At 31.6% G+C, this 15,769-nt stretch overlaps 1 protein-coding gene across 1 annotated transcript; it reads right to left on the bottom strand.

Annotated features, from left to right (window-relative positions):
• Positions 1-10,451: 10,451 nt before the first annotated feature.
• On the bottom strand, positions 10,452-15,124 carry LOC112280145 (uncharacterized). Its single transcript, XM_024515263.3, has 6 exons — positions 14,487-15,124; positions 13,019-13,286; positions 12,546-12,874; positions 12,112-12,186; positions 11,360-11,497; positions 10,452-11,171 (listed from the first exon to the last, which is right to left on the bottom strand). The coding sequence occupies exons 1-6, from the start codon at positions 14,592-14,594 to the stop codon at positions 10,650-10,652; spliced, it is 1,440 nt and encodes a 479-aa protein (XP_024371031.1). The 5' UTR covers positions 14,595-15,124; the 3' UTR covers positions 10,452-10,649.
• Between the last annotated feature and the right edge of the window lie 645 nt (positions 15,125-15,769).

Below are 15,769 nucleotides of genomic sequence, written 5' to 3'. Positions count from 1 at the left end.
TTGACTCCCGACAATAGAAACAAAATCCCTTTTGCACCAATATTTGTTATCTTTGTGATATCAATGATGGTTGTATAGCATCAATTTTTATTTGCATTGGTTGTTATATCATAGTATTAGATAGCAGCATAGAACTTTGTGCTATAAGTTGTACTCCACAATTTCTGAAATCTATAGCATTGATCTTCTCTACAATCCTAATTGTCTCTTCAAATGTTTGTAGATCCCTTAATTCCACCTCTTTCTAGACTCCAGATTTTAAACCTCATAAAAATCGATCCATCATGTCTATCTTTGAAACATTGTTAATTTGGAGATATAAGGACTTAAATCAAGAAACATAATCTTACACCAACCTAGATTGTATAAGATTTTTCAAGTAATTGTATGCTAACTTCTCTATATTGATGAGCCAAAATTGATTCCTAAACTCAGTCTCAAACTCCTCTCAATTACAAAATCTACTTTAAGTTCTATAGCTTTAAACTCAATGTGCCTACCAAATAGCTACTGCATCTCTTAAATAGTTGGTTGCATACATAATTCATTTAGTAATATTTGCCCTAGATAGTTGAAAGTATTTTTGCATGTTAAAGATCCATTGACATATATCTTTTTGCCTTGAAGTCCCAAAATATGTATTAAGCTTATTCAATTTCAACCTAATAAATATCAACTTTGTTGACCCAAAGGCTTCCATTTGCTATTATAAAGTATCTATTTGGCCTAAGAGATATTGTATTTGAGCCTCCATCTAGGATTGCTCTATCATATCTCTCATATTATAATTTCTCACTAGACTCTACTATTATGATGCATTTTTATCTCCAATTTATTTTTTAAAAATAGCTCATTGTAGCTTCCATTTAGTACCCAATGTAACCACAACAGTTAATCTCAAACTAAATGATGACTATTGACATACTACCAAAGAATAGACTAACACTTACTATGATATCAATGGAATAAGATTAGTCTATATTTAGAGTATAAGACTCTTTTAATCTACAACAACATAAAATCTCATCACAAAATAGGACAATATAGACCAAAACAAAAGTAAACAGAACTAAAAAAAATAGGACATGAAAGACAAAATTAGGCAAATGAAAATAGAATAGAACAGAATTGAATAGGAAGATGTAAAAACAAATTTTACTAAGAGAAAAGGTCCAAAGTCATACTTGACAAGATGCCCCTAAAAGCCCTAGCTAGTCATATTTATATTTTTTTCTACCATCGTAGACTTTTTAGAATATTTTTAGATAATGGATTCAACTTAGATAATTGTCTTAAATTCTTTTTAGAAGGTTTTATGATAGGCCCTATTTAAATAACTATCCTAATCCTTTTCTAGAATATTCCATAGTGGACTATATTTAAATAACTACCTTAAATTCTTTCTAGAATGTTCCACGATAGATCCTACATTGTCCATTAACTTAGCTCTAATTCTAAAAACTTTTATGACTTCTCAAACATAGTTCCAACTATCTATTTCTATATTTCAAGAATACAAATATCTTACCTATATCTTGTTATATTTACAATTAATATGCCTAAGATGTTTGATGGAACAAGGTCAAAATTTTGAAGATTTTTGCAAAAAATTTAGTTCTATTTATGGTTGCATCCTTTCCAATATCTCAATGGATTTACTCAAGTTAGATTCATTGGCATACTTCTATCAAAAAATACTCTCTCTTAATTTGTACTTTTACTAAAAAAATATTTATAACTATTCTATAATTTAAATTTATTCTTAGAAGTATTTATGGCTATATTTAGAAAAAGTAATAAAAAAAGTAATAAAAATCAAAATTATATTACTATAACAAGGATTACATTCAGCTAATATATGTATTGTTGAATTCTAAAATCTTTCTTGCAATAAGGATTGGAATGAAAAAACTTTTATTAATCAATTTTCATATGGATTAAAAGATAATGTCAAAGAATTTTTGTTGACCATATTAAAAGTATATTTATCAAAGTAATTTATTGCTAAAGCCATTATATGCAACAATCAATTCTTTAAAAGATGCAAAGAATAAATATTTGATTGAAAAAGTATAAATTAAGCCATAGCAACACCTTCTAAGTTTTTGAAAGCTTACTTGTTGAAGCCAAATTCTATGCAAATTGATATGATATATTTTAAATTTCTTATTGAAGAAAAAAAGACTTGTCATTGTGAAAAAGTTTCATGCCTATATTATAGAAAATCCAAGCATACTACTCAACATTGTCTAGAGAAGCAATGCAATCACAAAATGAAGAGCATGGTTGCTAAAGAAGATGAAATATTGGTAAATGAATTTCTCTAGCTACACTAGAAATTGTGCAATTCAAATCTTATAGAACACTTAGTAAAAGTCCTATTTTCTTCTTGGATCCTTCACCTTATTTTACAATAGAAGTTTATTTAGGACCAAAAAATCACAAAGTCTTAACCTTGTTAGATTCAAGAGCCTCAGCCTATTTTATAGACAAAGACTTTATCAAAAAATAAGAAATATTATTAATCAAAAAAACTAAATTCATACATGTAGAAATTATAGATGATTATTCATTTTCTTTTAGAGATATTATTCGTGAGATTATTTCTTTAGATATAATAATTAAAGATTATAATGGCATAATAATATTTAATATGATAAGATCTTTTTTTAAATTGATTATTTTAGGATTATTATAGTTAAAAAACTATAATTCTCAAATAGATTGGATTTCTTATAATCTTAAATTTTTTTATAGTTTGATCCAAAATTCTATTAGTTAAATAAAAATACATAAGTTTCATACATTCAAATCTTTATTAGTAGGTATAAAGCTTTCATGTATGCAATAAAAGAAGGGTCATCTTTTGTTATATATGCCATGTCTATTTATGATGGTGGAAAGATGTCAACTAATATTCTTAGTTAATATTAAGATTTTTATGATATTTTTAAAAAGAAGAATGTAGATATTCTTCTAGAGCATTAAACTTATGATTGTTCAATTGATTTATAAGAAAGAGCTCAACCACCATTTGGACCAATCTATAGCTTATCGCAAAATGAATTTGTTGTACTAAAAGAGTACATTGATGAAAATTTGGCTAAAAACTTCATATGCCTTTTAAAATCTCATATAGAAGCTCTTATCTTATTTATGAATAAAAAAGATGGATCTCTACAAATGTGTATAGATTATTGAAGACTTAACAAGATCATTATGAAGAATAGGTATCTTTTATCTCTAATTTTAGGACTTCTTGACTAATTCAATCAAATAAAAATTTACACAAGAATAGATCTACAAGGATCATATAACTTAGATTGCATCAAAGAAGGAGATGAATAAAAAATTACTTTTTGAATTAGGATTATATGCTAAGATAGAAAAGTGTGTATTTGACACTACTCAAGTTAATTTCTTAACATACATCATTTCAAACAAAGTACTAATCACGGATCCAAAGAAGATTTAAATATCATAGATTAGAAGACCTTAAAAATAATCAAATATATATAATATTTTTTGAGATTTGCTAATTATTATAAGATCTTCATTAAGATTATTTTTCAAATTATAGCTCTTCTTATACATCTAACATGTAGAGACAAATTTAAGTGGATCAAAGAAGGTGAAGCATCTTTTGAAGCCTTGAAGATAGCATTTATTTTTATACCAATTTTGTATTACATTTATTTTTTTAAAGAATTCTTCATAAAAATAATTCATCAAACTTTTTTATAAGTATTATTTTGTTATTAATAGGAATAAATAACAAGCTCCATCCGATAGCTTTTTATTCTAAAAAAATTTTAGCAACCAAGATTAACTATGAAATCCATTACAAAGAGCTTCTTGCAATCATGGATTCATTTAAAAAATGGCATCATTATCTAAAAGGTACCTTTAGTCTAGACACTATTGTCGTAATGTGATTTAGCTACCATGTAAAAATAATGCATATATATATTTAATATATAATTTAATATATAATATAATAAAAATAATATTATTAGATTTTAGTTGGTTACAAAATGTAATTAGATTACTACTTTGAAATAAATAGTTTAAAAAGACTATTATTGAAGTTGATTTTATATTTATAATAGCTTTTATATATTTAGAATCACCTTTATTAGATATTGATGACTCTTAAAATCTTATTTTGTTTCTTTTATTTGGTGTTTAGAGTACATATTATATAAAAATTATTACAAAAAAAGATTAAAGAAAGAATTTTGTGTAAAAAAGATTAAGAGGGCCAATCATATAGATGAATGGAAGTGAATGATGAAAATCTTTGTCCTTATTGGCCAAAAGTCATGCCCAATGAGCTTTAAGGAGGCTGCTTGAGGCCTTGTTAGAGATTAGGGTTATTCTTTTAAGACGATTCAATCATCAAATCATAGATTCATCAAGTTTAGAATTTTGGATATGATTTTGGAAAAACTTTTGTGTGATTCGGAGTTTTTGTGAAGAAAATATAGGTGCTCAAAGTTAAGGTCTCAATTTTGTATCTACCATCACTTTTTGGAGCATAGCACATGTGTATAAAGAACTTTTAAAGATTGAATTGTGCAATTGAAAATTTGGTTTAAAAAACTTATTTTGCACGCAAAAAATAAAAGATTTAGAATTGATTTAGAAGAGAAATGATTGTTGAAGATAACACATTTAAATTGAGCTTAAGTATAAATACTACACTATTTAGAAATTTGAGAAAAACTGAATAATTGAAATTTTTGATGGATATGAATTTATATATGTATTTATAACTCCATATCTCTACTTTTTACATATAAATAAAGTCTTGGCTCTCAAAAATCCCTTTACTTTGCATAAAATGCTCAAATTGTAGCAAAATCCTTTCAAAATATTTTTTTCCTATAAAGAATTTTTTTTCTTTAATATTTATAAATTCATATCTCTTAATTCAATTATTTAATTTTTTTCAAATATCTAGATAATTTAGAATTTATCCTTAAAATTTATCATAAAAAATAATGAATTATAAATCTATTACAGATTATTTGATATCTTAAAAATCCTAGAAAGTACTCTAAATCCTAATTAATAAGCACTAGAGTACTCTTTTCTCCATATCTAAAAAATTCAAATTTTAAATTCCAAAAAAATTATATATAAAGTTAAATAACATGATAATAAATATTCTTAAAAAATTTGAGCCAAAATTTTGCCAAATTGCTCAAGATATAGCTCAAAATACAACCACCAATAAATTGGATCACTTATTGCTTTTAGATTACAAGTATTGTCTTCAACTTCCTATATTCCACTAATTTTAGCTTAGAATTCATAAAAAAATATATAAAAAATATAGCCAAAAAAGTGTTCTTTTTAATTCTAATTGTCAATCCTTCATTGTTTCCTTCATACATATGTTATATCCAAAAGAGTGACAATAGGTACAAAACCAATATATTAACTTTGTTTATTTATATTTCTTTCATAAAAGCTCTAAATTATACAAAATTTGTACCAAAATCATAGCCAAAAACCTAAACTTCTTGATTCTAGACTATTAAGTTCAAATAGTCTCAAAAAAATGAATTTAATCCCTAATAAGACTTTGAGCAACCTCTTTAAAGTCTATTAGGCATGAATTTTGGCCAATAAGAATGGTGATTTTCATCATCTATTTCTATTCATCCATATGGTTGGCCTAGCTATTTTTTTTATAATAAATTCCTTCTCTAAAAATTTTTCTAATAAGTTTTGCATATAATATGTCCTAAATATCAAATAAAAGAAACAAAATAAGATTTTAAGAATCACCAATTTCTACTAAAAATGGCTCTAAATATATCAAAACTATTATCAATATAAAATCAACCTCAATAATAGTTGTTTTAAATTAACTACTTCAAAGTAATAATTTAACCATATTTTGTAAATAACTAAAATCTAATAAAGTGGCTTTCACTACATTATATAGTAAATTATATATTAAATATATAATTGATATTATTTTCATATTGTAGCCAAATCACAACACGACATTGTATATATGGATCACAAAAATTTCAAATAATTTATGTTGGCACATATTTTGAATTATTGTTAAGTTTGTTGAAATATGTCTTTATCAAGATTTGATTTCAAAATCACTTATCAATCTATAAAACAATAACGTTTGTCAAATATTCATTCTAGACATTCTAATCTTGCATCAAAAGAAATAGATATATTTTTTTTATCAACAAAGAAAAAAAATTCTCTTGAAATCAAAGGATTTTTATCTTTGAGCAATGAAATCAACATTGGTTGTTGATTCAACCTTTTTCAAGCAAGTTGAATTGATTATATCTTTTGATTTTCTTGTTTATGATATTACAAATAATTCTACTTAGTCTCATAATACTTCTAAGTTTGAATTCAAGAATAATCTACTTTATTTCAAGGAAAAATTATATATTCTAGAAGATGAAGCATGATTATATGTTCTTCAAGCTAATAATGATTTTCTAACAATCGGATATTTTGGATATAATAAGACTTTGGATCTAGTATCTAGAATTTTTTTGGTGGCATCAAATGTAGAAGGTAGTTAAAAACTTTGTATAATCATGTGATATTTGTTCAAGTTCCAAAACTCCTTATCATCCACCTTCTAGACATCTTCAACCATTACCTTTTTTAGGACAACTATGGTCTTTTGTTTTTATGGATTTTATCATGGAGCTTCTAATCTCGGATTTGTATGATTCTATATTTGTGGTAGTTGATCATCTTATCAAAATGATACATTTTGTATCATATACAAAATCTATCATAAGTAAAAAAAAAATAGATAAGCCTTTTTTTGACAATATCTATTGTTGTTATGGATTGTCCAAGGATATTATATCAAATTGAGAGACTCAATTTGTAGCAAGATTTTGGAGAATCCTTTTAAGATTTTAAAGATGGATATAAAACTATCTTTGGCTTTTCATCCTCAAATTATTAAGCAAATAGAATTACATCATACTATAATTGCTTATAGTATATAAAAATTAATTAAAATATTTAATATATTTATAATTTTTAATAAATATTAGAATAATTAGTAGATTAATTTAAAGAGAGTTGATTTAAAAAAATTTATTTTAAAGTTTATATATTTTGATTATAGTATTTAAATTATATAGGATTTAGATATTTAGTATAAAATTTTAGAAAAGATAGGATCTCAAAGATAAAGATCCAAACTACTAAGAAAATTATTTGGATAGATGAAGGCAAGGAATGAAGGTCTTCATCCCTATAGGTCAAATGCCATGCCCAATAAGCTTTCAATAAGCTACTTGTGACCATAACAAGGATTTTGGTAACTTCAAAAGAAGCATTTGAGAATCAAAAGAAAAGATTATAAGATTTAAGATTTGGACTATAATTTATACATAAAAATTAGAGGATTTGAAATTAAGATGAAGAAGTTATAGCCAATTAAAGTTAAGGTGTCTTTTTAAGACATATTGTTACTCTTTTAAGGATACAAGGAGTTGTATAATAGCCTTTGGAGATCAAAAGATACAGTTGTAAGGGCGTTTTTAAGATCTACGCCTTTTATAGAAGAATTGATATACTTGAAATTCATATGAAAGAGTTATAGGGAGTTGAAGACAATACATGTAAATCAAAGATAGTAAGTAAACTATTTTATTGATAGTAATATTTAGAACCATATCTTGAGTTTTTGGATAATTTTTTGACTCAAAATTTTTAAAATTATAAGTTATTAGGTTAAAAAGATATGTACCAATTTTTATGATATTTGAATACTTAAATTATGAGATATAAAGAAAATTATAGGCAAGTATATGTAATTAAAGGTTTGAAGCTATTATTAGGATTTTGGTAATATCTTAAGATCTACAATGAATTTACAATTAAAATTTATTGAAGTAGTTATTAAAGATCAATATTTCATGTAAATTTTGACTTTGTTTAGGTGGTTTGATTGAGAGATATGAACCATTGAAGTTTGAAAAAAAATTCTTTTAAGGATATAAAGAATATTTTTTATCACATTTTAGGTGTTCTTTGGTACTTAGGGCTTATGTATTAATATAATTATCTCTATAAGGGAAATTTTATATATAAACTTGGTGCTTTCTTATCTTGAGACTTAATTAGGTAATTAGTAACAACCAAAAGTCTAATACTTTCTTAAAACAAATTTTGTCTACTACAATAACAGATGAACCAAGTTCTAAAATAGTATTTGAGATGTAACATTAATTATCATGAAGGTGATTGAACAACTCTTTTGTCATTGACAAAGTTTATATATAATAATTTAATATATTCTTCTATTTAATAAATATTTTTTTTGCCAATTATGATTATCATCTACAACTTGATACTTTTGATTTTTTTAAAAGTTAACAATCTTATTGTGGAAGATTTCACAAATCATATATTAGAGCTATATAGAATAATAAAGGCATAGTTAAAGAGAGCTCAAGAACAACAAAAGATCAATATAAATATTTATTGCAAGGAACAACCATAATTTAACATAGATTATAAGGTATGGTTACTTTGTGATAATATCAAGACTATTTTTTCTTGTTAGAAGTTGGGCTATCGTAAGCTTATACCTTTTTTTATTTATAAACAAGTCAATGCTATTGTTCTTTATTCATCTATTGGAGTCTATGAAAATCTATCTTGTATTTTGCATATCTCTTCTTGAGCCATATAAGATAGTTAATATCTTCAAAATAGACAAATGCTACTTTTTCTTATAGAAGTAGATAATAATCAAGAATTTGAAATTAAAGAAATCTTAGATTTAAGAAATTGTTGAAATAAGTTAGAATATCTTGTTCATTAGTACAAATATAATATTAGTGAATGCACATGGAAGCCAGCAAAGAGTCTAAAAATATAATAAATAAGATTAAGACTTTTCATTAATAATATCTATCAAAATCAAGATAAAGAAAAACAAGATCCATGAAAGATAATGATTGCTCTTTGTAGAACTTATTTATAGACTTTAAAATACTATCATGAAAATCCATATTTATTCAAATAATTACATGTATAATTAGATAGAAGTAAATAAAAGTAGATTAATTTTATAATATCTTTTAATGAAGCTTCTTAAAAGCTTTATAGATACGGTTTTGACTTTATACATATTTGCAATTAATTGTGGATTAGAAACTTGGTCAATAAGTTATTCATATACCACACATATTGATAGCTTATGGAATAAGTTTATTATGTGGTACATATATAAAAAACTTGCCTTGCAAATTAAGATATGTGTGTTTGACAAAGTCAATACATGTTGGAGGTCTTATAGAACATTGCTACATAGTTCTTAATTAGATAATATATATGGACGTAAGAGTGAAGTCTTCTTCATTCTTGTCAACACCTTTTTAATCCTTAGTCTTATTCTAAGACTTTCTAATCTTCTTATCTTTGGCAATAGCCATTTTAGTTTAATATTATATCATCTTTGAGTGATTATCTAGTCTTTTTTAGTGATACATGTATTGATCTTTCAATTTTTCAAGATTCATGTCCTTGATAGATATAAATTTCTAGCAATATTTTTAGTAGTCTCACTTCTCTTCAACAATTGCAAGGCTGCTACTTTTATTTGCTTCTTATGACCATTAAAAAGTTACCTTAATGTAACCATTTTGCTCAATTTGCATATATGATGTGTACTAATGATTGAAACAATTATACATATAAAGGCTAAGAACATGCCCATACTTTCAATCATACTTAAAAAACCACTTATATATGCTAAATTTGTAGCTTAAATTGTATCATGTCATTTAAATGTGAACAGAACTAAATTTTAGAAGTAATTCATATTAGTCCACATCTTTCTCAATCTATCTTATATTCCTAAACTTGTAATTTAGTAGCTACATCAATTAATTAAAATAAAACTTGAATCATCAATTAATTTGGTTATTATTGTAATAAATTACAAAGTATGAATGATTAATGGTAGAATTACTAATTTAATACTCAGTTTTGGCAGCCATTGTATGTGATATTTGTCCTAAAACAAAATGTGAATATATGTAATACTAGGTTTGATGTCGAAGTCATCATTTGGGCATGTTTAGTTGGGGAAGTTGATACTAAAAGTAGTAAATTATGGTGGCATGGAGTAGGTGTCGAGATAACTTCCAACCAGTACATTTTCCAGAGATCTTGTCAGCCAGAACCAAAGAAGCAATTGAGCTTATGCAGTGGAATTTCAAAGTGTCGGGAATGCTATAACTAAGCAACTGCAGTGAACCGTCGAGAATGTTGAGTGTGACAAAAGAAACGACGGTTTCCGAAACGATTGCTGATGTGTGGTTACGGCGGATAGAAGGGAGAATGGTTTTCACTATTAAGTGCGCGCAACGTGAGAAAAACGGCCATATTGGAAAGCTTTGAAAAGATTTGAAGGCTCAGTTCACATTTGAAAACCAGTAGCGTCCAATTACCTCCCTCTCATGCCAGTTCTTTTTCATAATTGGCGTAGTGTACATTATGTACATACTAGAAAGCTTCATAATGTACACTGCGCCGTTCGAGAGTTTTCACCGGGGAGATAAAAAAAAAAAAAAAAAAAAAAAAAAACCCCGAGATTGATCTAGCGTGATGGCGTCCAATAACAATCAGTTGACATACTTGTATGGCATTTGTAAATCGCTCATAGCCAATGATGGCCCTGCATGACCGTCGTTGATTACATCAAAATCTTGTAACTCATGTAAACTTTGGGAATCCTTCGACATGTAGTACTTCTCTTGTGGCTTAGAATAATACGGTATATGATCCCCGGAACTTCTATAGGCACTTCCACCGGCATATATACCTGGGGAAATCCTTCTCTGGCGGTTCGTCGCATCCTCTACTGGGTTGTCCAAGTTGGATGTAAGAGCACCCTCCCATACCATAACATGGAGACGAATGGACTGGCCAGCCTGTCGGTATAGACTGAGTTTGTTAGACAATGAGACGGTGTCATAACAACGTATCGATCCGGAAGACGAGACTAGCCAGGGAGTGAGCTTTTCTAATCCCAGACGAGAAATAACAAGCAGTTTTCCTGCCGCACACGCAGCTTGGTACACAGTCTGGAGCCCTGCCCGTTCAGCCACTGTGCTTGGATCCACAGAAGAGACATAACAAAATCCCTGCAAACGAAAACGAAATCAACCATTGCAAGAATTTCGCATTGCACCGTCATAAAATTCATCCATGGTATGGCTACCCCAGCTATCCGCTTGTTAAGGGGACAACCACCTGCGACAATTCTTTGCAACCAGACCACAAATAAACAAAGGTCGTTCGCAGTGTCCTTGTGCATCGTAATAGAATATACCTCCTCTGTGCAGCTGATGCCAACTCCCAAGCGAGATTCGTTCTCTTCAGGTTTCAGATCGATGGCAAGCTCTGCAGCTGCCGGCGAATACCATAATCGTACTGCTCTCAAAACGTCCACATCCATGGCTTCTCTATCCTGCAAGTACGATTCCTCAATGAATGAGTGAAACTAGATGAACGTAACTTCCAGTAGTGACAGTGGCTACTCGAGTATAACCCAAGATGTTCAATTGCTGATAGCAGGACAACGGGCCAGATAAAACGCCGACGAATCTGCAGCCAGTGCACCACACAAGCCGATCATCTCAAGTGTGCTGTTAAATCGAGCTGAGAAGGGCGATATATCAGAACTTGACTACTTGGACAAAGGAATCAGAAGTTAACTGTGTAAAAATTCCCTGGGGTTCCTTGCCCCTTGTCCTTACTGTGCGCAAGTAGCGGCGGTTTCACCTAGGAAACCAGTTTTTATTTCCTATGATCAAGTCGTAAAAGCAGGCCGTAGAGAGGTCAACCTAAGATAATCGTCAAATGCAAATGAAATACACCTCAGTAAGCGATCTTCACTCGTACCAATAGACAAGACACCGGTAAATTACTCCAGATAGGGTCAAGAGCAATGACATAAAGCCCGTCTCTTAAATAAGTGGCTAAAGCAAATTAAGGTCTCTCCACACCGACGAATTACCTGCATGTCAGTTTTATTTAAAATAAAAAAATATATGTAACTGGTGACTCGGGGCGCAGATTTACCTGTATTCTATAGCATCCAGTATTCCCGATAATCGCTGGATCCTGCCGGTAGCCAGGCACTTGATAATCTGCAAACTGCATTGATATCACATGATCAGAGTGGGATCTTATGGATAACAGCGGCTAATAGCTACTACTGATATTGAGGATCGAAAATGGAGGTCTCATGCAGAAGATGTTACTTCATAAAAGAGAAAATTCACAAATTTTGATTGAAGTGCAATAGCCGCATGACAAAACCTTCGAAAACCGACCACATAGCCAAAATCCAGCTAAGGTACTGAGGTCTGAACGGGCACTTTTCAACAGCAGAGGTTCTGTTCAATACAACTGCTGTAACCATTACCAAATTTGAGAAGTGTAAAAATCTCCATCCAGGGAATGAACAACTAAAGTTTACAAACCTTACACACTTTTAAGTATGTACGACTTACTTGCATAAATAGAGGTTCTGACTGAATATTGACGAAAGTAATTGGCACTCCAGAGGCCTGAGCAGCCAACAGCCAAGCAATAGATCGGGCCGTTGTGTGCTCAATTCCAGCGACATCGCGAGCCTTCGGTGATAGTGCTGGTGGCATGAGGAGAAGGGAAAAAACCATTGCAGAGCCAGAAACAGGTAAGAAAGTCATCATCTTCTGTTCCCATGGGTAAGCAACGTAACTGTCCTTCAATTTCACACTGCTCAACTTCGGCAGAAGATCATCCTTCTTAGAAAAATCCTTCACCATCCTGGATGCTTCCATTATCTGTCGACTTTTATCTGCGCAAAACGGCCGCCGGCATTCAAATGAAAACAAAATCCTTGGCACGACAATACAATTCCTCCTCGAGGGGAACACTGAAGTCAATAGGTTACACCGTGTTCTTTCAAGGTGCCAAAGGAAAAGAATGAATAACTATGCACCTTGCAGAATCAAGCAATCTTGTTCCATAGCATCCACCAATGTTGCTACGTAACCAATGTCATTGGCGCAGGTTAATACATAGGTTTTCTTCAGCAGAGAACTCTCGTCCACGGCAACCCTGGCTGGAACCTCAAGAATTGATGAACCTCTTTTGACCTTGACCCTTACTCCTCCCGATGTATTGTGTAGTCTCTTCAATTCACGTAAAAGACCCGACTTTCCGCCGGGAAACGGAGCTACGATCATAACTCCACTGTCACTGCTGACCTGTGAATGAAGTTTGTTAGCATTAGTGGATTCAAGTTATCATGATTGATAAAACCGCTTGATGAAAAACTCAAAAACCATCCTTATGAAAGTTCCGAATCTGTGGGGTGTACATTTGAATTTGTATGAGCCACAAACACACAAGCTCATCAAAAATTGCAGCACCCAACGCAATATTGGTACCAACCTATCTGGGCAAATTTAAATACGTGCACTAACGAATGCCCATCATGGTTCACACTTTTAACTGAATACGCTCATTGAAAAACCACTTCATATTTACAATTGAAATATACTCTAATTGGTCAAGCGAGGTTACTGACAGCCACATGATTAGACATAGGGACTTCGATATTAGTTTTCCCGAAACTTGGAAAACCTTCATCAAGGCTAGACAACGTGTATATATTGAAGTATCTTGCAACAAACGAAACGCAGACGAAAACCCCATGAAATGAAGAACGAAACCAAATGTAGTTCCTTCATTCAAGCTACTGCACGTGATTCGAAGCACGCAGTGTCGCTCAATGCTACAGAATAACATGCAAGAAAGCTCAGTCAACAAGTACGTAATATTCAGAATCGTCTCGCCTCTAGAACTAATCAGTTGGCCACTGTTTGAGATATGTTTTTTAATGGAAGGTGGCATACTTGAAGCAACACACAATGTATACATACAATGGACCTTGAGTAACTCCGTTAAGAGAAACGGTGACGCCACCTAATATCATTTGCAAACCGCTGCAAAGATATAAACTATATTGGAAGTAATCCGTAATTACTATGCGCAAGATACCGTATCGACGCACTTGAAAAGGATTGAGATTCGTTCTCTAGCACGACTTTCGCCTCTGAAGGACGTAAAGACCATCCAGCTCAAAGAAAAAATATCGGAAGATTCACATGATCCAGAGAAACAAAGCAAAGAACTTAAATCGCCCCACTGACATGATATATTTGCGACTTACAAATTCCTGATCGCACAAAAGAGTTATGGCACACCTACGTAAATCTCCAATTCCAGCCGCACATTTCGGAGTCTAGGACAAATCTAAAAATTGTAGTTCAAAAAAATTATACACAATTGAAGCTCAAGCGCGAGCTAAATTCGACTACATGAGTAGCATTCAAGCGTATAAGCGGAAAAAAAAGATCAAAAAACACTTTTCGTAGATGATCACAGGAGTATCGACAATTCACCTGAAGCACAACGTCTCCACCTAAGAGCTTGCCCTCCGACCATGATTCCGTCTGCGTAGACCCGGACAACTTAATGGCTACCACCGGATTGTTTCCAACCCCTGCCATCTGCCTCTCGATATCTAGAACGTCAAAATCTCTCCTACACTATCGGAGAAAAGACGAACAAGACTCTCGCAACCTGTGAAATTCAACCAATTCGCTAACAATGTGCTACATATATCACTTGCAAATCCGCTCCTGTCACCGCACAAGAGCCTCTTAATCCGACATCATCCAACGAGCCAAATCGGTACACCCTTGCTACACTAACGTGGTTCCACCGAAGAAAGTCACAACCGCGCAAATGGCACAGTTCTCTTCCAGCTTCCACGACAGGTTACTATACTCTCTGCCTCTCTCTCTCGTCTTCAACCAATGCGTCGACAGCCAAACGGAGTGAAGAAAGAGAGCACAGCAAAACCAGAACACCACCTCTCAAAACGGGAGACCCTTGCTCTACTCATTTGCAACCGATCGACTACCAATAGATCGGTCCCTCGAATGCGCAATAATTACAGAAGCCGAGTGAGGTGTGCCAAGACGGTGCGGAAGGAAGGAAGTGTGAGCGAGTGGCGAGCGATCAGTTGAAGGGCACAACCTTGGTCTTCCAAACTTGGCGAGACAGACCCCGGAACACAAACCCAACCAACCATCCACTCCCGACGACGGAGGAGCAGGAGGAGCAGGGTCCCCCGTCCCCCTCCTACGACCGCGGGTCATGTGACCCACGAACGTGAAGCGGCGTCCTTCGATTACCGGCTACCGTTTCTCCCGGTTCCAAACGCTTAGGGGGGATTGCATTCGGCTTTCGCATTTCCCATGTCAGAAGCTCATACGGATTAGCCCAATGTATTCGTTACGCGTGGATTTAGTGGGGGAGAGCACGTTCGCGTGTTCTCTTGCACCTGGGAAACGAGATTCTCGGGGAACTATTCCATTGTTGCTTTGCCCACACAGTTTGTTTTTTTTTTTATTATTATTTATTATTTATTTCGGTGGATTAATTTACAGGTAATATTCTTCTTCTTTATTAGGCTTCAATTCTCCTTTTAGTTTCAATTGTATTTGGCCATAATCCCAAACATAAGCAAGGTTCCTTTCTTGTGGTAGCATGGTCAACTTGGTAAACATGGTCAACAATTTTTATATATAGCATACGTGTGTGAGATTTGTTTAATTCATTCTATGTTTGTGTATGTATATGTGTGTATATGTGTTCCAGAAGTATTCCTTCATCATCT

This window comes from Physcomitrium patens, chromosome 1 (assembly GCF_059467195.1).
Source record: "Physcomitrium patens ecotype Gransden chromosome 1, ASM5946719v1, whole genome shotgun sequence".
NCBI classification, from domain to species: domain Eukaryota; kingdom Viridiplantae; phylum Streptophyta; class Bryopsida; order Funariales; family Funariaceae; genus Physcomitrium; species Physcomitrium patens.
The sequence above is the reverse complement of the archived record's forward strand: the minus strand, read 5'-3'. Positions and strand labels throughout refer to the sequence as shown.